General features: G+C 43.2%; 2 protein-coding genes across 2 annotated transcripts; both read right to left on the bottom strand.

Annotated features, from left to right (window-relative positions):
- Positions 1-1,809: 1,809 nt before the first annotated feature.
- Positions 1,810-15,258, bottom strand: LOC139339160 (activin receptor type-2B-like). Its single transcript, XM_070974653.1, has 11 exons — positions 14,698-15,258; positions 12,411-12,618; positions 9,951-10,066; positions 9,281-9,432; positions 8,880-9,023; positions 8,093-8,236; positions 6,060-6,208; positions 5,821-5,935; positions 5,315-5,453; positions 4,960-5,090; positions 1,810-4,687 (listed from the first exon to the last, which is right to left on the bottom strand). The coding sequence occupies exons 1-11, from the start codon at positions 14,747-14,749 to the stop codon at positions 4,493-4,495; spliced, it is 1,545 nt and encodes a 514-aa protein (XP_070830754.1). The 5' UTR covers positions 14,750-15,258; the 3' UTR covers positions 1,810-4,492.
- A 2,627-nt stretch (positions 15,259-17,885) lies between these two features.
- Positions 17,886-20,766, bottom strand: LOC139339161 (gamma-crystallin N-A-like). The gene is made up of 4 exons (XM_070974654.1): positions 20,746-20,766; positions 20,316-20,564; positions 19,101-19,246; positions 17,886-18,021 (listed from the first exon to the last, which is right to left on the bottom strand). The coding sequence occupies exons 1-4, from the start codon at positions 20,764-20,766 to the stop codon at positions 17,886-17,888; spliced, it is 552 nt and encodes a 183-aa protein (XP_070830755.1).
- Between the last annotated feature and the right edge of the window lie 1,730 nt (positions 20,767-22,496).

The following is a 22,496-nucleotide window of genomic DNA, read 5'->3' as shown; positions in this document are numbered from 1 at the left end:
AACGTTAGCCTACAATCAGCAGCTTTCAAGTCAATCGTAATTTACTAGTTGGTTTGTCACATGACGGCAAAGACGCGTTTCGATTGGTCAAGTCCCCTCAACGGAATGGATCTGTGCTGCTTTCAAGTGCTAGCGGACGTTTCCCCAACTGAATGAAATTGGTTAATTTTACATAAACCTGTCTGAATAGTATACTGCATTTTTTATTAAACACATTTCAAATAATGGAAATTTATAATTGTAACTTATTGTCTCGCCTAAAGACGCGTGAACTTTAAGAGGCCAATCATCACATTGTCATACCATGTCAACTGAAATAGGATTGTTCGATGATCTCTGAATGTGCTCCAAAACACATCTTTTTTTCAAAACAGCATAATGGCAACATTCGGACTTTTGCACGAAAATGAAATATGTTAAATAATTGTACATATTTTTTCTGGTTAACAGGCATATAAATCAGTATGTCACCTTTGAAACATTTGTGTGACAAATGTGCCACACCTTACGCGTGTGTTGCAATACAGAGGATTGCTCAAATTGCTAAATTATGACGTTTTTTTTTCCAGCTTGAGCTGTTTTTAAGGCATCATTCTGCTCGTATCCATTGCCTTGCCAGCTGGGTACGAGGCGCTACATGGCTCCAGAGGATTAGAGGAGTTTTTTCCACTCCATTTTTGGTTTTCTATTCTCAGCTCTGTTAGATTAAATTCTATGTGATTAGCTTTGGTTAAAAACTACCTCCAGTACCAAGGTTACTTCATTATTATGATTGTTAAATGCATATTTGGTGTTTCTCCTCTGCAGTAACTATATTTTGACGTTTTTGCAGTATAGGCATACGTCTTGTGAACAATTTTAGGTCATATATCAACAGCCCAATGGCAAGAAAATATTAAAGAATATAAAAAGATCAGAACATCATGAAAGATTAAGCACATGATTGAAGTAATAAGTGAAAAAGCAATATGGTGTCATTTGAATCCAAAATACGATGGACTACAGTTTAAATAGATTTTTTTTTTTAAATCTTTTTTATTTTTTTATTTTTTTTAACATTAGTCCATGTCCAGGCAAAGAAACGACTGATTAGCCTCATTACTCCTACACAGTTTTGATCAATGGGTATTGTCCCAGACAAATAAAATAATAAATCAAAGCAAACTTCTGGCACCACTGCTGCCATCTAGTGTCCATATGTAACCACAGAACAGCTGCACTGTGTCACAGACCCTGGCAGAGTGTGGCTTGAGGATGGTAGATCTATACATAATTTTATACAGAACAAAAACAAAATTCCTGATTTCTGATTCACATTTTAAGAAAATCTTTTGCAGAGGCTTTGCATGACAAAAACACTGAGGACTCCAGCTTTGTCATTTTCTTTCCGAGGGTCATGTAAACGTGGTGAAACAAGACGTGAGCTGAAAAAAGCAAAGCATTCCATTTCCATGGTTAATCAGTGTTTGTCTTTATTTTAATATACAAAAAGATGGATGTATTCTCATCTAGTTAATATTTCTAAGCATTTCAACTCACAGTTACCATTCACACTGTTTTAGTGAAACCAACCAACACACACACACTCACACATACTCTTCACATAAACAGGGAAGGTCACACGATTCAAACATCCATTCACACTACGAGAAATGAACAATATGTCGACTGTAAATCAAAAAAAAAAACGGGATTTTGCTTTCACAGGATTCACACAAGAAAAGGAAGAAACCCTTTACATTTGTCAAGTAAATATATACACGATAATTGATATTTTTTTCCTTTTTTTTTTTTGAAGATGAGACTGACTCTGTGTTAGTGTTATTAACGAGGTACTGCATGAGGTAACTGGTTTTTCTGTTCAGAAGAGCTGGGTGTAAGACAGCATTTGGAGGTAAACAACCGACCACGGCAGATTTTCCTTCGCGGTCGCCGTTTTTTTCTGGCACAATACGTGAAAGCACCTGGGTCACGTCCGGCTCACGCACACACAAATTCAACCCACTGCATCGTTTTCCCTATCAGGACACGTTCACCGTGTGTCCTCATCAGAACATGATCCAGGTGTGATGCGATGGACTTTATTGATCCGCAGAAGAAAACTGCTAAGTCACAGCAGAGTTTAATTACATAAACTATGATATTCAAGTGAATATTGCTGTATAATAAATATTGCTGGACCCTCGGACCACGCACATGCCACTGTTTACATGAATGGGGCTGCATTATTAATCAATCATGTGGTTATAGACACATCAATGATTTCCAAACACTAAAAACATTGTTTTGTATTGATTGATGTTCCCCCCCACCACCCCCCCACCCACCAAAACTGCACAGGAGCAAGCGTCACAGATCACTGTTAAAATCACCATCTTTCCACAGCACTAATCAAAGCACAACAGATGAGCCTGTGTGTCGTCCAACGTGGCTAAACTATCACTGAACAAGTCTGAACATCACATCAGCGGGTTAATATTGAGGTAATACTGTTCAAACTGGCATTTCCAGCGAGGGGCCAATCACAGAAGCCGCCAGCACCAAATCATCAGGGGTTTTTTTTGTTGTTGTTGTTGTTTTTTTTGTCTGTTTTTGATTGATATACACACTAAACTTTCTAATGCAAGTGCTACCTACACAGCTTCTGATCCAGAGGAACTGATACCATTATTCATAGACATCAGAAACACAAACAAACATTATTGAAAAATCCGAAAGGGAAAAAAAAAATTAGTTTTGTTTTAATATATATATGTGTTAAAAAAAAACAGGGCTTTTGTAGAGGTGGAACTGAGAAATCCCTTTCTGTTTCTGTGAAACGAGAATAGTAATGCCCTGATTTTGTATATTCAAAAAAAAAAAATCAGATCAGCGTTCGGCAACTGTGTGTACAGGTCTATTTACAAGAATCTGCCTCTCTTCTTTTACGTTTGTACAGCATTAACACCGTGACAACTGGTCAGGCTCTATTTAGAAAAGAAGAAAAAAATCTCCACTGACAAAAGAGGCCCAACCGGCAATAAAATATCTCAACTACTAAAACACAATAAAATACATAACACAACTCGATATACATGTAGAAAAAGCCTGAGGTACTTGTCAGAATATCTGAGGTCAGTCTGGAGGAGTAAGCAGCTGAGGGCTTACCCAGTCAAAAAACACAAAAACAGAATATTAGCCTCACATAATATCATTAGCGTTATATTAACAAAGAATACATGTACATCTACAAATCCTTGAGTATCCTGGAATAGTCACAGCAGCATAACGGACATTCAATGTATGGTATTCATGTTATGGTACAACTATGGCATTGCATTTGAGACAAAGGCAACCATTTGAGCTCTCCTTGCATGATGTACAGTGACTGAGGTATCTGGGGACTGGTGTCCAACTGAGTCTACTGAACAAACACCCACGAAAATTAAAAAACAGACATGTTGCTTACTCAAGTATGGCCCTCACAAGGATAAACCCCAACTATGTGTCCATGGTTCTTTCTTTAAAAACGCGGTCTCTATCCATCTCATGTCATTTAGTCATCTCTCTCACACACAAACACACATACACACACACACTCAGACAGTTAAAATTAAGAATGTGTAACATTGCAACTCCAGGCAGCATCCGTCAATGCCCCCGGCACTGGCAAAGGAGTAACTCTGAATTTCTACAATTAAAAAACAAAACAAATCCAGGAATATGTCCATGATAGCTAGCTGGATAGCTTGGCTCTCAACATAGAGAAAATGTTCCAAAGAAGCCTACTGGATACCTGAGAGGTAGTTCCCCGGGGACAAGACGCTTGTCCCGAATCTTCAAAAAGTCCAAAATGTCCAATGCAACTGCTCAGCTCCCCATTTCAGCTCCTCCCCTGCGATAAAACAGGTGTGCTCCGATTCGTCTTTTTTTTTTTTTTATCTTTTCCCCCCACCCCACCGTTCAGAGGCATTCACAGGTTTCAAATAAGGGAGCGCACTCGAGTTTAAAAATCGAGAAGCTTCGACCCCTGAGGAAGATGAATATATTTTGTCTAACAGTCTCAAAACGGTTCCTCCGAGGTGTGCAGCACGTCGTCCAAGGTTTGGAGCAAAAGGTTCATTTCATTTGGCCGCAGACGATCATGACCAAGACAGGAAAACAACAAAGATGACAACTCATGAGGTAATAAAAATAGACTAACACAAGAGAAATACATGAGGTAATGATGACATTTAAGATTTGACACATGGGTGTTATCAGATGTGCCCATCGCATAACTTATGACTACTTCAAACCTACAGCAGATGGATGTGTTAGTAAGATCCGACTTTAAACACTGAAAATGTTAAAACAGAAAAAAAAAAAAATACCAGTATTGGGATAAAATAGCAGCTGCATTCTCGTTGCTAGTTGTTGTTTTTTTATGCTTTTAAATATTCACGGAGACCCGCCGAGTTTGGATTTGAGAAACAAAAAGTCAGGAGCTCGGGCGAAGGATGGTGTCACCCGTTCAGGTGCTGGACTCTTTGGGAGGTAGGTCCTCGTTGGTGAGAGACGTCACGATGGAGACGGGGCTGTCTGAGGTAGTGCTGCTGATCGTCCTGGCGATCTGGCCGATGCGTTCCTCAACGCAGCCGGCGGACAGTCGCGCCTCTGCGTCGTGGTCCCAGCATTCTTCGATGGTCTCGCACATCTGGCTCAGACCCTGCAGCCACAAACCACAAGTTAGGAAGCCTAGCTTTATTAAAAGGGAAGTTTTGAAGACGTTAAATACAAAACGCATCTCATGGGACAGAAGTCTCAGACTTCTTCTGTGGCGTAAAGGTGTAAACATAGCTTACATGAAGTTTCAGAAACAACAACTCATTCAGAGAACTATGACCTCACATGATGGAGCTGCATTACTGGAAAAAAGGATGCATGACATCCTGGTATTGCTGCTGAAACAGCGGGAGCTATTCTTCCACCGTTACTCACAGGATGTTTGAGCCAGCAGTCCTTGATGACTGGACGCATCTTCTTGTGCACGACCACATCCTGCAGATCCTCCAGGGAGGGATGCTGGCCTATTTCGTCCTCAAACGGCAGCATGTACTCGGCAACTGTACCTGAAGAAGGGCAGCGAGGCCACAGGATGGAGAGCACGAAACACAGATCAGGTCAGGCAGAGCGGTGTTTTTGAAAATCTGAAACTCTGTTTTAAGATTAACTGCCCACGTTACACCTTTAACCTGGATTGAATGTTTTCCTGGTCCTTTGTCTATGAGGTCAGGCTGAAGCACGCTGACCTTCACCTGTGGGCGAAGCAGCATTCCTGCACTGTTTGACTCACCGTCCATCTCTGTGCAGCGAGACACCAGCTCCCACAGCACCAAGCCCATGGCGTACATGTCTATCCTCAGGAAGGAGTCTCGCTGGAAGTTGATGGCTCCTTCCAGCACCTCTGGAGCCATGTAGCGCCTCGTACCCACCTGGCAGGCCAACGGATACGAGCAGAATGATGCGTTAAAAACAGCTCAAATCTGAGCACATCAGGCTTAACATGCTGAAACATTTCTAGTTTGTGGGTTTTCTTGCACATTTTGAAACAACCAATGCAAAATGATGCTTTAGTATCAAACAGCAGCCTGATTTGCTGCTGGTGAACTGGCTCTGCTTAAAGCAGCAATCACCAAAACTGATCCAAGTTACTCTGCAGCCAGAAAACACTTTTTACTCCTGCTTGTCATAAAAACACTGACACTTCCTGACTGCATGGAGCCAATGTGAACATTTCAAAGAAAGGTTGGATCTGCATTCAATGTAAGGATAAAAACCAGAAGTCAGGGGACTCCGTACCTGGCCATGAGTATCTCCTGGTGGTTTTCCAGGCTCGAATCGTACAGCAAGCCCAAAGTCTCCAATGACCGCAGTCATATCATCTCGTAGCATCACATTCTTACTCTTGAAGTCCCTGAGAAATTCATACAATGTTGTAATCACAGAGATGTTTAATCACATAATAATCAGTGGACAAACGTGGTCTGGAGTTTAGGGAGTTTAGGGGTTTTTTTTTGGGGGGGGGGGGGGTCCTCTACCTGTGAGCTATGGTGGGTTTGGGCCCCTCTCCCTTGTAGCTGGGAATGTCCTCATGGAGGTAGGCCAAGCCGCGTGACATGGTCTCTGCTACGTGACACAGCTCACTCCAGGTCACAGTGTTACCCTTCAGGTGGTCTGTCAGTGAGCCCTGAACCCACACACACAAAAGATTCAGGAGCAAGGATTAATAACCTCTGGAATAACCACGGTACCATCTGAGGTGGTAAAACGTTATTAAAGATATGGAGAACATCCAGAAGATTATACACTGGATCTTTGACGGATTCCATTCAGAGAGATCTCTGAAGATGCCACCTGTGAAACATACATGTAGTATCCTAAAATCTGATCCATTTAAAACCTTTTTGTTGACCTTTTCATATATTCAAAGTGTGCCGATGCATCCTGTGAGATACTGGATGGACCAGAACCTGACGGACAGGGGGTGGGCAGCATGAACGTACTGTGTATACCACGCAACCACAGAACTGCGTTCACCGGTAGGAATTGGACATGCCACCCGTCACCTACACCAAACGAGTATTTCCAGGAAGTGAGAGCACGTCTGGACAATGTCCACAGAATCAGAGTTCACATGAGAAAACGGCTTCAGTGTTTCTGCCATGTATTCAGAGTGGCAGCAGGATGTAGCAACCCAGCTCACAAGGTCACGTGATTTGTTCAGCAGGACTTCTTAGCACACTCTCGCCTAACCTGAGAGACAGCTGGCCCATAATGCACCTCTGTTACATCGCTGTTGTTCTTAATTGAAACCTGAAAGCCTCCATTTTGAAAGAAAGTTAGTTTTCCTGCTTTCTGTCTTTAGTTTTTAACTTGTATTGTATTGTTGTATTGTGTGAGGATTTAATTTACATACGATACAATGATATATATCGTTACCTTGATTGAATGATATATATCGTTACCTTGACCTTAAAATTACATACGTGATGTATCGTCCTCCCTTACTGACAGATATCCTCTTGCATATTTACTGAATCTTTGACATCTTGAACAATCTGAACACCACATTCAGCAGAATTGCATTTGGATCTCTCGTATTTGTTTCTGACATGTAAAACAAACACAATTTCATCTGTGTTGAAATCTTTCAGTTTCTGTACATTTTAACTTTTTCGTTGTGTATCTAACATGACCTGATGGGCGATGGTCCAAATCTCACATCCAACACCGGCAGAAACTGAGCTGCATGTGAGACTAGGCTGACTTCAACGCGCAGTATATGTGTAAAATCCCATAAAAACCTTTTAAAACATGCATATAAAATATATCACGACAGCATTCATCAGCTGGTAAGAAGTGCACAGGAATCTATGATTACTGTGAGTCCAAGGTTTTAGCCAACTGTAACCCTGGAACAGGCAGTCTCGGGTGCTGCGTTTCACTTAATTTGCCAGTCCAGAAGAATTCACACATCTCAGCTTAAAATATCATTAGAAATATCAACAAAAACGGAAACATTTAACCCGACAGATGACACGGACGGATGGCACTGAGACAATAACTGTAACTAAATACGTTATGCAGAGAAGGTGCTGCGAGGACAAGTATGAACGTCATTACACAAACCTAAAGCCACATGCGTCTTTATGCTAATTATTGTTTAATCCGCTTTAGATGTATTAATATGTTTGCCGAGCACCAATATACAGGATGTTCTGGTTCCCTCGAGGCATTTAAAATCATACAGTATTATTTCACCAACACTTATTGCTATTTTTGATGCAACTAGTATCTGTAATTATCATTATTTTTACACTGAACGCTTAAAAAGGTGAATTGAACAAACCTAAAGCCACACAGTTCTATCCCTTTAAGGTATACTGGCTACTGCAGACCTGCCATAAGCAATAAAATCCTTTCTAATAAAAGCTGTGATGCTCTTTTGTTGAGGTAAATAAAAGCCTCTGTGGATATTGGAAAATTCCAGCAGTTCTCGTAAACACAGGAGCCCTATACCTCACCTTGAAGTGCTCTATACAGGTGTATATATGGGAAGACATGCACTCACCCTCTCATGAAACTCGGTGATGAGCCACAGCTCCGTCTCCAGGTTGCTTCCATGCTTCTCTGCGGCGATGTAACGCAAGAGGTTTTCGTGTCGCATCCCCGGAGTCATGAATATGTCCCGCTCGTTCTGCCAAGACTGCTTATCCTGCACAAAACCAGAACCTTCTGTTTAGTTCTTGGTGATTTATGCTAGCACTTATGAAACTAATGGAGTCCTTGTTTATGTTACACAAAGCAGCGAGGCCCAGTAACATTACATTAAAGTGACAGCGCTGAGCGTCCGATTTTCCAAAATATATAAATTTGGTGTTCTTGGAAGACCATTTAACAGCACTTAACGTTGTTATAAAGTCATTTCCAGAGCCCTCAAACCATCTGAATGAACAAATATTCCATCAGCTGCATGAAAAGAGGGACTTTTAACCCATTTTCAGGTCGCACTTCTTCCCCAAACCAAGACACAGCCAGTTTGTAAAGCATTCATCAAAATTAAAAATATCCCTTATAATAGAACATATGGATGTTACTTCTGTCATTTGTGGCTACCTGGATTAGACAACCCAGCCCCAGCTTAAGAAGTGGGTTAAAATCTTCTTTATTGTGCAACAGACGGAATATTTATTCACCCAGATGGTTCGAGGAGTCTTTTGAGGACTGCAGAGATGAAAGGGCTCAAATGTAATATTGATACATGAGTGGGACAAACTGGAGCTAAGACAGCAGCGTTCCACAAGAAAAAGGAGGGGGGAAAAAGCCAGAAATGCCTCGAATTAACATTGCTGACATACCTGAACAGGGAAGATCTTTACAGCGACATATTCGCTCATCAGCTGGGCCTTCCAGACACAACCAAAGCGCCCCCTGGCTTTGATTTCCAGCAGCTGCAGTGGTTTCAGGCCCACCAAGGGCGACGGAGGAGCTGGTCCAGGATCCTGAATGACAGAAAGGGAAAACCAGTTCAGTCTTACTCCTCTGCTGAATCTTTCTAAAACATGTTAGCACTTCTCTTGCTCTGATTACACAATATTACAGGAGCACAGAAGAAGAACTGGATAAGCAGGATAAGCAGCAGGAGAAGCTCGAGCTTCAGTGTGAGAACATTAAAAAAGGAAAAGATGCAGCTAAAGACTGTCAGCGCCACAGATTAGCACTTTAAATGAGAGTCAGGCTGCGGTGTGGCCTCGCTCACCTCGCTCAGGTCCACGTGGCCGTAGGGAGGTTTGCGGTGGCGGTACATCCACAAGGCCAGGACAAGGGCCAGGGACAGCACGCAGAGAGGCAGCAGGGAGTAGACGAGCACGTTGAGCAGGGACGGCACTCGGGGTGGAGGCCGGATTTTCACTGTTGGTGGAGGAACAGAGTAATTACAGCATGTCAGCTTTATGACTTGTGGGTTATCAGCGGCATCGCGAGCGTCCCTCACGGACTGCGAGACCTGATTTTAAGAAGAGGAGTCACATTTTATCTAGGCTGATCCTCACCGACTGAGTCATTACACAGACTGCAAAAAATGCAACAAATCAGCAAGTGATAGTGTTTAAATCTACGGGCTGTCAGCTGAAAATCAAACAAAAAGGTAGCGAATGCCGCAACACCACATACAGGAAGTGCAAATTATTCAGCAAACAGTGAACTGGATTATTAAGTAACATGTAAGTATGAATGCTGAGCACTTCTGCAGTATTTAAAAGGGGAGAAAAATCACAAAGTCTGCATGAAATGCACCAGCGATTTGATCGTAATGTGATAAACATGATAGTTTTTTTTCACTACTACATGCAAGGCTCAGCTTCTCTCCCGCTGATCGGCAAGGACCAATTTTTTGCTCGTACTGTATGTGGGATGCACTCGCTGCTCACCTCGGTTGCCACTGCCAATCATGTCAGGAAGGTGGGTGAATCGTTCATTGCAGTAGTTGCCCTCGCAGCAGCAGAAGAAGACCTGAGGGTTTTCCTCCATGGAGACACACTCTTGCCTAAAACGGCGGATGACATACCTGTGTTATCGCTTTGATAAAGAAGTTTTGAAACCAGATACGAGGCAAAGTCATGGCGGTAAAAATAACGCAAGGTTTTGCGCTGTGGACTTGAACTTGAAGGACAGAGTGAGTGAGAGTCTGACTCTTGTTTTTCTATCCCCTCTGCTGCATACAAATATTTGTCCTGTTTATCGTCAGCACTCCTTCGTGCCGCTCGCGGTGTGTGAGCCACACAGGGTTTCTAACACTTCGTGAACATGGCTGCAAAAGTGCTCTTCAATGCTACAATTAAAGGTATGCTGTGCAGCAATTCTCTGCTACTGTTTGCAGACACTTTTCAGCACTGTGTCCTCTATTTTCATAACTTCCTCTTGGATGCATCTTAAGGTCTGGCTCCTGGTCACTACCTGTGCGCTGTTATTGACTGGAGGCAACACGCCCACTGCCCAGAGGCTGAAGGCCAGAAACGCTCCAAACACAGCAAAATAAGAGCATACAGGCAGAGTCTCTGCAGGTGGAGACACCGCCACACATAAGTGGTGTTTGAGAGGGATTACTTTGAGTCTATTCGATGATTTTTAGGAAAATCCTGCACAGCATACCTTTTATCTTTGTAAAAGTGTCTCTGAACTTACTCAAAATTGCCCACCTGTTCTCTGCTCTTCCCTTTCAGTCAGTATTCTCTGGAGTTTTCCACTCAGATTAAACTGAGCAGAATAAATTTGACTTTTTCAGGTCTCACTACATCCCCTTTATAGTTATAATTAGAGCCAGACGCACTTCAGAATGAAGCCATTTCCCTTGAATCTGTCTAACCCCACGTTTAGACCTACAATTTGTGCTCTTGCCACTTCAGCACAGCTTTTGGTTTGATGTAGTCCTCACTGATAAACATTAACATGTCACCGTGTCACTCATAATAACAGTCATCTCTGTCCTCACAACTAATTTTAATAATCAGCAAAGCAATAGAAAGGCTAAAACTCATCTCCAGCCTATTTGACCGGTGGCTCACGGTTAATCCCTGGAGGTGTCTTTTAGGGCCGACTGTTATAGTTTTCTCCAGCTTGCCTTCATGAGCCATGGCTTGAATATTAAACATTGGGAAGTTTGATTGTGCCACACAGCTCTACATCAGCTGCTGATAAAGGCCAGTTTAAAATTGTCCTCCTGACTCGCAAACTCCTGAGTGGCCCGATGACGCCGTATCTCTGTGCCATCATCGGGCTGTGGACACTGAGCTGCACTCTGCACTATCCATGCAGACCATCTGCTTAATCCAAGAAAGGACGTGCATAAGCTGCGCTGGTTGCAGATCATTTTCATAATGTAAAAGTTGGTCATACAGATATAAAATACCACTGTGACCCTAATCTTTTTATTACTCCAGTCTAAGTCAACCTGCTTTGCTGACCTTGCAGTTTGTATGTTATAACATATTAAATAATTCAGCATGCTGTGTTGTAGATTCTGCACGTGTAGATGCTTGCATGTGTGGGTGCAGCAGGCTACATGGCTCGCAGATAACGCTTGGTTTAATACATGTTGCCTGTGTCATCAATCACTCGGACAGAAACGGAGTCGGGAGCTATTTCAATAGACATTTAAGTGAGTTGAGAAGCAAAAATGTTTGACGTTTGCTGGCATCGGCTCCTTAAATATGCATGTTTTCCGCTTTCCTCTCTTTTATATCACTGTAAAATGAACATCTCTTAGTTTTGAGCCACTGATAAGACAAAATGAGCAACCTGTGTTACCTTGGGCTCTAAATTAGATATAAATTAATTTAGAAATAGCAGCAAGATGAATTAATGCCAATAACTGTTAGTTGCAGCCCTGTTTCATTATATTCTCAGCTTCATGCAGTAAGGAGCATTGTGTGCATAATAGTAAAATATCCTGCATCTTAGTATTCTGAGCCATGTTTCATATCAAGCGCGAACATTTTTGGGGCTGCAACACTGATACATCCGATTATTCATCCAACAAAAACATCTTCAAATTGCTTGTTTTGTTCGGAGAAACACAAATATTCAATTTCCAGGGATATTTAAAAAGAGAAAAAACAGCTAATCCTCACAGTTTGAAAGGCTGAAAGCAGTGAATGTTTTGCATTTCTGCCTGACAAACTGCTCAAACAACTGTTTTCAGTCCACTGGAGCTTAGATTTCTGGCCCTGAAGATGCCTCCTCTCCCTCAGATTAAGATGTGCTGGCCTGCATGTGTGCACTGGGGCAGCTATTCATGTTGTACCTGCTGCCAGGCGCTCTGGGCACGAGCCAGACACCTAAAATATAAATGTAAATGCACGTTGAGCCGTGACCTCACTCGGTGACCCGACCTGTCATAGCAGTTGAAGTCGTCCAGCCAGCAGCCTTTCTTCACCAGCTTGATGGTCCCTGAGGAGTTGAGCCAGGAGGCATAACAGTGCAGACGCTTGTCCTTCTCCCCCTCGCAGCGCTCGAAGCCGCTCTGGTTGGTCCTCTCCGTGCGCCAGTTATCATTGTAGTACACGCACTCCCGGGTCTCTGCTTCGCCCAGACTGTACCCTGAGACGGACAGAAGGCCTCAGTCAGCACACATCGTAATGAATTGAAAGTCGGTGGCGGAAGCGCGGACATATGGCGCAGGATCCGCTCCGTGCCACCGAGAAGCATCTCTGAGCAGAGCCTCGATCATCACCCTGGCACACGGCCAAGTTTGGGAGCCCTCTGTAGTAAAGAGAGTTCCTCTGGGCTAGGAAATTGTTGCTGAATAGTAGTTCAGCAAAATCCCATTCACTACAAGATCTTTTCAGAGAGGAACGACTCAAATATGGGGAGGGGGGGTATGACAGAATTTAATTAGCTATAGGAAAACAATGCTTTGGCCTACTGTGGCATCGGAACACACCGGCACACTACTCCTACAGATAAGGACCCCGCCGGAGTGCGACACATCTGGAAAGACAGATAAGACCTTCTTCTTTAAGGGCTTTTACTGTCATTTAGCTGGAAATAGTTTCCCCTAACCCAGGCGAAATCTAACAATAGCTGTCAGTCTCCCGCTGCTGTGCAATTCCTACGTGGGAAAGGTTTTATTCCTGCTCTTTGGCGGATTTAATGTTGGACACTCCGCGGCGGCACCGTGTGCGCCGTGTTCTGATGAATACTGAGGACAGATAACACGCAGTCCGTGTCCCTAACTGTGGACTCTCGTGCCTAATCTTTGTTCACAGAAAAAATAGTGCATGTCTCTTTAAATCCCTGCCTATAGGAGGCTGCCCATCCCCCAGTGTTACCCCCACCAACCCATTACACACACACACACACACACGCACACACACACACAGGCATCCACTTACGCATACATACATTTAGCTGACCAGCAGCATACAATGGATTTCATTATAGCACATAGGGATGCATGCAATGTCCAAACATCATGCTCATTATTAAGGGTGGGAGGAAAGGAGGTAGTAAGGACAACACACACACACACACACACACACACACACACACACACACACACACACACACACACACACACACACACACACACACACACACACACAGCAGAGATGCTCAATGCTCCATTGAGCCGAGATGGCATTTCTGATATCTGTGGTCACATGATCCGGACTTTTACTACAAGATCATTCCCCAACCCCCCTCCCTCTGTCACTTACCGAGGCTTACACCACAACAACATGAATTCTGGAGAAGCAGCTTACTACACACCCCGAGTCCTAATCTATAAACCATAAAGGCATTAGCCACAGCGCTATTTGGCACACAGGGGACAGCTGTGCCTCAGTGAAATTTTTATTACAGTTAGAGGAAAAGCTAAAAACGCTTCGTGGAGGGGGGTAAAAAGTGGATATTGTTGTTTCCAAAAGAACTGTTTAGTCACAGTAAAGGGATGCCTCGCCAGGAGGGGGGACACACAATGAAACCTCCCACATGAGTTGCCAAAAAAGATGGCCAAACAAAAGAAAAACAAGCCTCCTGCTCATTTTCACGTGGTCCAAAGTGGCCAGGCTGTGTAACAGTAACCTCAATCCAGGGTGAAAGACCTGACTTCACACAAAACAGCCGCCGTCTCCTCAAAGCAAACGACGTCGATTCGGGGGAAATCGGCGCAGGGGAAGTGTGTTTTCAGAGGCTCTGGTTCGGGCTGGAACCACAAACAAGAGTGCGGACCGACACGGAGCTCTAAGGTTTCAGGATGTTGATGCAGCTGCTGCCTTCTATTCCTGCCATTGGGACGCAACAGTTTTAAATTTGGCCTTATATTCTTTTAGGGACGTCCCAGCGTAAAAGAACAACGTGGGTGTGATTTGCTCGATTTTGTTCTTTTACGTGAAAAGCAGCGGCGGCTGCTCGGGTGATTCCTGCGCGTAAAATGCACGCGTTGAGAGGGGCAAACGGAGAAAAGGCGATTACGGCTAAGAGAATAAAATCCCCCACAGCTGAACGACAGAATCCACCGCTGACAAAGTTTAATCAGCCAACAAACCTAAACTAGTTCGCGGGTTTACATTTCAAACGCAATTCCACACACGCACACACACATACAAAAATGCGTCCGCCTCGGGACACACAAAAAAAAAAACTGTTGCAAATTCAGACCCAACAATAGCGGCTTACCTGCGCATAAAGTTCCCAGAAGAAGTGAACAAGACAGCCATGAAAAAGACATGTTCCGTGTTAAATACAGGACAGAGCTTTCCCCCACTTTCCGTCGCGAACATTAAAACTCAGCTTGTCCGAAACATCAGTCCAGGATCAAAACGACCACAGGCCTCCGGTCCCTCCGCAGCCTAACCACCACAGCGCGTGTCAATACCCGCGACGCCGCAACAATGTTGCAAGAAAAGACGGGAGCGATTAATTGACTGCCAGACTGTTAGTCCCTTAATAGGTGCGGCATTTCGCGTCGGAAGTGGATCCAAAAGCCGATCGGGAAGCCGTTAAACCATCCGAAACCGAAGCCCGGCGCTCTTTTTCGAGGTTATTCACTTGAATAGTAGCACCGCTGCATCGGGAGGTCGGTCGGGGTTTACATGCATGTTACTGATCTGTGTCCAAAATGGCTTCTAAATGGGGAATGGGCTGCAAACAGGGAAACCCGGATGTGTAAACACAAAGAGGGGAATTCAGGCAGCCAGCGAGTGACCTTAACACGACACCGCGGATCCACGCCTGAAATGACTCGATGTTCGCCTCGTATCGATATTTAGCGCGTTTTTAAAGGCATCAAAAAGCGTAACAGAGGGAATGAGAGGTGTCGGGGGGGTGGGGGAGATGTGTGCTTTCCACGGCGGCATTTGTCCCGCTTCCAGCTGATATAACACTTGCACTTTCTGTGGTCAGAGTTGGTATTTTACACTCCACTTTTCGGCTCTTATCATTTAGCCTGAGGTTTAAATGAGATTTGCAGTTCATGCATACTGATTTTCCTGGTTGCACGTTGAGGATAGTGCGATTTCTGCTCCGCCCGGAGGAAACGTGGTAGTTAAATAATGTGTTGCAATGTTTTAGGCTGCAGATGCAGATGAAGTCGATCGCAGGCTGAGGTAAAGCCACACACGCAGCCTGACGTTTGATTTATGCAGATCATATCAATAAAATGATCCAGTACGTGAAATTTCAAAATAAAAATGCATCAGATCGCACAGGATTTAAGTTAAATGTCTTTATATCCCTGTCAATGGGAGATATTTCTCTTACGGACCAAGATTATGATAAATTCAGAGGGGTTTTTGTGTATCTGAATGATCTTTTATGCATTAGTGGGAGCTAAAAATAGCTGACCCAATTTGCAGTAACAGGATACAATAAATGCTATTTAAAATTTATTCCTTCTAATTACCCATTTCACCATCAGACAGTGTTAAATATAAAATACATCTCACACAGCAAAAAACCAAAATAGAGCAAAAACCACAGCTCATAATGAATCATTAAGCAGTTTTATTATTGTGATCATCACAAAACAGGAAGTGCACGGCATGAATCTTCCCCAATTTCCCAACACAATGGTCTTTTAATAGTATTTGTCTCGATGAGTTCCAAATAATCTGACATTGCTGTGAAGGGGTTGGTCAGCCAGCCCACTCATCAAGTCTCCCAGCCAACAAACCATCTCTTCAGGAAGTATTCAGGTTCAAGTTTCTTCCTCCGACTAATTGGCTGCGCTTCTCTTTTGTAATCTTCCCCACTTAAAGCTTAGAAAGCTCACCTCCATTAGAGGAAGTAGTCAAGGCTTATTTATGACATAAAATAGATGTCTTTAATAATAAAACATCACGGCTCATAGTTTGCCTCCTTGCATTTAAGACAAGCTCTTTCAGAACCCAAGTCCTTTGTGGAGAACAATAAATGCCATTATGATAGAAAATCAGCAGTGACGTTGTTAAAATGCCATTAAGCCGTGCTCACGGGTCCCTCACTCTTTCTCATCTTTGACATCCAGACTAATGGCATGTTGGTGACACCCAGTCAATTCAAGCAGCAAATGGCTTAGGAACAAGGTTAGCCATAGGTAATCGCCCTTAAACTAGTGCTGTTGAGTGTAACTCAAGACAAAGCATTTCCTCATTAAGCTATCCCATATTGACCCTGTAACTCGATAGAGGCCATGGGCGAAACCCTGTAAAGACAGGTGATCTGTTGTCATGACATTTGGAAGAGAAAGCACATGAGCGCTCATTAAAGGTCCAAGAGCCACAGCCATGGTGTGACATTCCTCGAAGAGCAGGAGCATGTGGGCAAAAGAAATACATGAAACTATGAGGTCATGTGTCGTAAAAGGCTGTTAAATAGAACTCAGGCCAGTCTGACGCTGCTTATCCTGCATAAATACATGATTCATACACGCTGGGTGCACAATGTGATGAAAAATGAGGTTATAGAAGCTGAATTTAGGTGGATACATTCAGTATGGACAATATTCATTAAGTGTTTCTGCTCTTTGTTTTTTTTTTTTATTCAAGGAGGGATTTTTAAAAATGCAAATATTTCCTATGTGTTTGTGTCATTGCAGTTTAAAGTCCCCTCTGTGACGAGGCCACCTCACAGTAAAATAAATAAGTGACACTAGGTGGTAGCAGAGCTTCCCGGAGCAGGTGCGGACCCTTCAACCTGTGCGAAGTCCTTCTTTCACTCGTCATTTATATACTGCATATGTACAGAGAGGACGCACTCTGTTTATTGTTCACTGCTGCTGCCAAACCATCACTTGGATGAGGGAAGGTGAAAGGCTGAGCTGCTGCTTTCTTGTGTCTTTGTATGTTTTAATTAGAGCATTTTGTTCAAGTTTTTTAATCAGGCAGCACGTTTTTGTTTTTTTTTTTTTACTTTTAAAACAATGTAATTTCCCTCCTGGGTAAATAAAATGCCCATTTATCTATCTATTAATCCATGCTCAGTGGTATGCACAGTATCTCCATGTAACCTGGTAATGGATCCATTAGTATGAGGAAAGGCGCAGCCCTTAAAGGTATTGGAGTTATGGCATCTAATAGAAAGCAATTACCTGAATCATAGCCTGAAGCCTTTACTACAGTGAAAATGATGGTTAAGTTAGGAAATGAGCATAAAGGCAGAAAAAGAATGGAAATAAGATTGAACATATTGTAGGATCACTACTTTATTTCAGCCTTTGAGTAATTCAGTACAAAAATAAAACAACAAGCAAAGTCAAACATTTTCTTCATCTTTTATTATTTTACAGCCCCACAGAGTCAGCGGGAGATTACTTGACAGTGTGGCGTGTTTCTCCTCGGCGGATGATCTCGTCCCTGCAGTCGTATTGCCAGCGACAGTGACGTGGTTTAGAAGTAGTTCGCCACCCTGCGAACAGACTGGATGTTGGGGTTCTCCCCCTGCCACTCCATGTGGGTGCAGTAGTTTCCTCTCTCCACGATGTACATGCGGCCGCGGTAGTTGGGCTCCTCATGCAGCACCCAGCTGTTTGGGACAGCAGATAAATAACAGTTTAAAAACTGAAATGTGCAATACCTGGTTTAAGTCAGGGGATAAAAGTTAGAGTTCATGACATGTTTTGAAGAATGTTCAATTTGACTATTTTACAATTTCTGACTTACCTTTTGTGGTATCTAGTTATACAATTAAGCCCCCAGTCTCTGAGATGTCCACCTCTAGGAGACATTCTCTTTTTGCGTGTATTTATTGGGTATTTTACATCTTTAAAGTGTTGAAAGTAGAGAAGACAGGAAGTGAGGGGGGAGAGAAAGCTGCAAAATGGGTTCATGGTCAGTGTCCTAAACACCTTTAACGCCAGGACACCCCGCCTCACACCACCTCAGCATAGTGCAGGTGAACTGAACTTCCTTTGTGATGCTAAAAATACTGAAAAAGTATATGTTATAAATACAACAGCAACAATTTCCCGGTGACTCTGGGTGATTCACAGACCACTGTGCCCACTGGAGCTATTCTCTACCAAGGAAATAGTCCCTGTTAAAAACAACAACTGGTGGCCGTGTGTTTGGTGACCATCCAGAGCAACAAGAACACTGTTTCTGCAAAGAGAGGCTGCTGTTACATGGAGGTAAATTTGTGATCATTTAAAAAATAGATTAAAATGTTTAATTCAACAGCAAACAATGCTTTCTTCATTTTATTGTGATGGTGGTCAGTGGTCAATTTTACTGATGGATTTCTTTATAAAAGAAAAAAAAAACGTGGAAATTGTGCTTTTGTGTGTGTGTGTGTGTGTGTGTGTGTGTGTGTGTGTCTTTGTTGTATCATCCACCTTTCACCATGTTTCCTGCCCTGTCTCTAGTCTCCTGTCCATAAAGGCTAAAATTCCAAATAAAGTAAAATAAAATAAAGAAATCTTAAAAAAAAAAAAAAAAACTAATAAAAATTGGGTGAACTGACCCTTTAAAAATGTATCCAGGATCGCTCAAGTTACCAAATGCACGAAGTCCACTAATAAAGTACAGTAAACTAACACATTCTGGCACGTGACATCCTCTTATGTGCTCTGAGCAGGTTAAACCAAACACTGCAGAGGTACATACGCTCCATCTCCGTAAACCTTGATGGAGTTGATGCAGTTCTTGGTCAGGCCTCGCGCCTGCAGGAAGGGACAGTCCTCGCACAGCTCCACACACTGGCCGGAGAAGTTGTCTCCTTCGTACAGCTCCATCCTGTAGTGCTCTCCATGCTGGGGAAGATAATGACATGTCCTCTCACTGAGCCATGGCAACAATGGTCGCCTTCACTTGCACTGTAAAGGACCAAGGCCTCCTTCTTTATGTGGCAGGGACTGTATTAGGTGTGCAAACACTTATACAAGCACGCCTATAGAAATCTAAAGGCTAAATGTGCAGTACATGTGGAGGACGATGTATGATGCACAGTCTGTATCTTAAGTGCACTAAATGTGTGATTTTCTTTCAACTCGTCATTGTGTGATGTGAAAGCCTGCTAGCTGCTAATATGCCTCTTTGCTTCAACGTGAATATCTGTATTATTCAAAAGTTATTTAATTTATGCCGACTTTGACTTATCTGAAAAACACATGGGCACAAACGAGGACACACATATGCCACACACACACACACACACACACACACACACACACACACACACACACACACAGCCATGACTTTCCTTAACGAAACCCTTACTGAAAACTTCATGTAAAATTGAATGATTTCCCTTTACATTATGAGGACTTGTGTCCTCACAAGGAAGGCAAGTCCCTGCAGTGTCACAGTGGAAACAGATTTATGACCCCACAATGTGAGTAAACCACATCTAAACAGACACACTCACTCACTCACTCACTCACTCACTCACTCACTCACTCACTCACTCACACACACACACACACACACACACACACACACACAACCACGACTTGCCCAAACCTAACCTTAACCCAAGTCTTCATCTAAAATTGAATGAGTTACATCATGGGGACTTGTGTCCTAATAAAGAAGGCAAGTCCCCACAATGTGACTGTGTAAAAAGATTTATGACCCCACAACATGAGCAAAACACATTTACACACACACACACACACACACACACACACACACACACACACACACACACACACACACACACACACACACACACACTCAACCACTACCTGCCTAAACCCAACCCATAACCAAGGCTTCATGTAAAACCTAATGATTTACATTATGGGGACTTGTGTCCTCATAAGGAAAGCAAGTCCTCACAATGTGAGTAATACACGTCCACACACACACACATGCTCCTACCATCCTGATTGGCCTGCAGGAGCCCATGTGATCGTTATGGGCATTCCAGCGCTGGAATTCAGGGTACTCTCCGTGCTCCAGAATGTACTGCTGGCCCTTGAAGTCGGGATGGTCGAAGCAGATGAAGGCCCCGCTCTCCACGCGGATCGAGTTGACCCTGTTCATGAAGCCGCGGTCCTGGAAGTTGTCGCAGTCGCTGCAGATCTCCAGCTTCCTCCCAGTGAAACATTTTCCCTCATAGAACACGATCTGTAATATATCGTTTTTTAGACTTGTACAGACAATGACTAACAGTGCTGTGAGGCAGACAGATACTGAAGTGCCATTCGCGGCGCCGGCCGTCTACGTTACTTGTGATTGACTTTTGTTTGGCGTACGTTTGGGAAGGTTCTTCTGTGTCTGCATCACACTCCCTTGTTGTGATACTCACCTTTCCTGAGTACTGAGACATTTTCCACTGTTTGCTGTCCCAAACTAGCCACACAGCATAAGCGTGGAAAAATTTGGACAGCCAGATATATATGGCTGACAGAGAGCGCGGTGGTATCGCGAGGCTGAGGCAACAAAAGCGCAACAATGGGGGGTTTAGACATTCTGCCACATGGACAGTTTCCCTTACATGTGCCAGTGCTGATATTGGAGTTTGGCTCTGGGGGGCGAAACAAAAGAGAGAAAGATTTTGCTTTGATTGGGCTTTGGGAGTGATGTTGCTCTGAGTCGGGGGGTTGCAGAGTAATATTTGGGTTGTGTCCAGATGAGGAAGAAAACAAACTGAGAGGGGAGGTTAAAGCAGAGGTGAACGGACACAAATGACCCAGTGAAAACAAGAAATCTGTCTCCTGGGCGAGTCAAGCTATTTAACCAGGTCTGAGTTCTGAGGGGGACAGGGTGAGCAGAGCCCCCAGATCTCATCCTCCAAAGCAGGTTTGCCTCCAGCCTTTCTTTTCGGACCTCTCTCTGTTGTTGTTCCTCTGATGCCGATCCCAAATTTGGGAGGAGGCGCTCTGTCCTGACAACAAAGACCACCAGGCTGGTGGAGCAGGATACAGAAGAGATAAAGCCTGTTTTTCTCAACCTGCAGCCCCCTCCCCTCTGTCCATCTAAATGATTTATTTCACTTGAGTGGATTTTTTGAGTTTAGAACGTAGAACATGACTTGGCATTCACACTATGTTCATTGAAAGCCTTAAGTGGTTCGTCTCAGGTGTGTAGATTTAAAAATCACTTGGACTGTAAATAGACGTCACTCCATTTGATCAGCGGTGGGCCATTTGTGAGACTTGTGGGTTTTAAAATGGATTCTTAAGATTTTCTGGAAAGCATTCATGCTGTAACCGTGAGACAGCCACTCATAGTGTTTAAAATAAGAGGAAAATATTCAATGGAGGGAATATTTCCCCTGGACCTTAGAGAAAATATTTTGGTCTTTTGTGCTGCATTTCTTAAATAGTTAAATGTACTTACTTTAAGAGTTTGACAGCTGGCGAGGGAGCCAATCTTTTGTTCTCTTCCATTAGTTTTATATTAAATGTTAGTTCTAGTCAATTCAGACTTTATGCTTTATACAGAGTCACTTCATGTCTGGCACCTTTGTTGGTTCCGGAGCACTGAAGCAAAGGTGTTACGCCTCATCTTGGGAAGCCATAATCCACCTAAAGCAAACATATTGTACCTTTGACCTTTGAATATCCTCTTGTCCTCTTATGGCACAAATCCAACTAATATAAATCTTTATCAGAGTCTGTGACAAATGCATACATTAGTATTTGCAGAAGTCTCATAAATTACAGTATTTACAGTGGGGGGGGGGCAAGGGTGGACAGCTCTTGCATAATGCAGGAATCTGAGCACCGGGAAACTGTAACCTCTGAACACAGTATACCCAGGGAGAATGAGGTGCTGAGTATATAGACTTAACCGAGATACAGCATTCAATGGGACGTTACCATGACAGGATGCGGTCTGAACTGGTATAAAAAGAGGCAAAGTCAATGAAGACACATCAGTCATTGACAGAAACTGGGACAGACCTGTGAGCGAGGTATGTAAACACCACACGTTTCTCTTCTTACATTTTTTGTTTAATTTCTTTTCTAAATATGTTTGATAATAATATAAAATCAATATTAGCTTGACATTTTTGCCTCTGTATCACTGTGCATGGGTGTGCATGGGTGTGCA

Source organism: Chaetodon trifascialis, chromosome 11, assembly GCF_039877785.1.
Source record: "Chaetodon trifascialis isolate fChaTrf1 chromosome 11, fChaTrf1.hap1, whole genome shotgun sequence".
Taxonomy (NCBI): domain Eukaryota; kingdom Metazoa; phylum Chordata; class Actinopteri; order Chaetodontiformes; family Chaetodontidae; genus Chaetodon; species Chaetodon trifascialis.
The sequence above is the reverse complement of the archived record's forward strand: the minus strand, read 5'-3'. Positions and strand labels throughout refer to the sequence as shown.

Excerpts from the sequence above, each read along its gene's own strand:
- LOC139339160 (XM_070974653.1), bottom strand. The coding sequence starts at position 14,749 with ATGTCTTTTTCATGGCTGTCTTGTTCACTTCTTCTGGGAACTTTATGC. Across the intron at positions 12,619-14,697 it reads TCTGGGAACTTTATGCGCAG|GGTACAGTCTGGGCGAAGCA; the intron begins GTAAGCCGCTAT and ends TGTCCGTCTCAG. Across the intron at positions 9,024-9,280 it reads GCCACGTGGACCTGAGCGAG|GATCCTGGACCAGCTCCTCC; the intron begins GTGAGCGAGGCC and ends TCTGTCATTCAG.
- LOC139339161 (XM_070974654.1), bottom strand. The coding sequence starts at position 20,766 with ATGTCTCAGTACTCAGGAAAG. Across the intron at positions 20,565-20,745 it reads TGTCTCAGTACTCAGGAAAG|ATCGTGTTCTATGAGGGAAA; the intron begins GTGAGTATCACA and ends GATATATTACAG. Across the intron at positions 19,247-20,315 it reads CCTGCAGGCCAATCAGGATG|CATGGAGAGCACTACAGGAT; the intron begins GTAGGAGCATGT and ends TATCTTCCCCAG.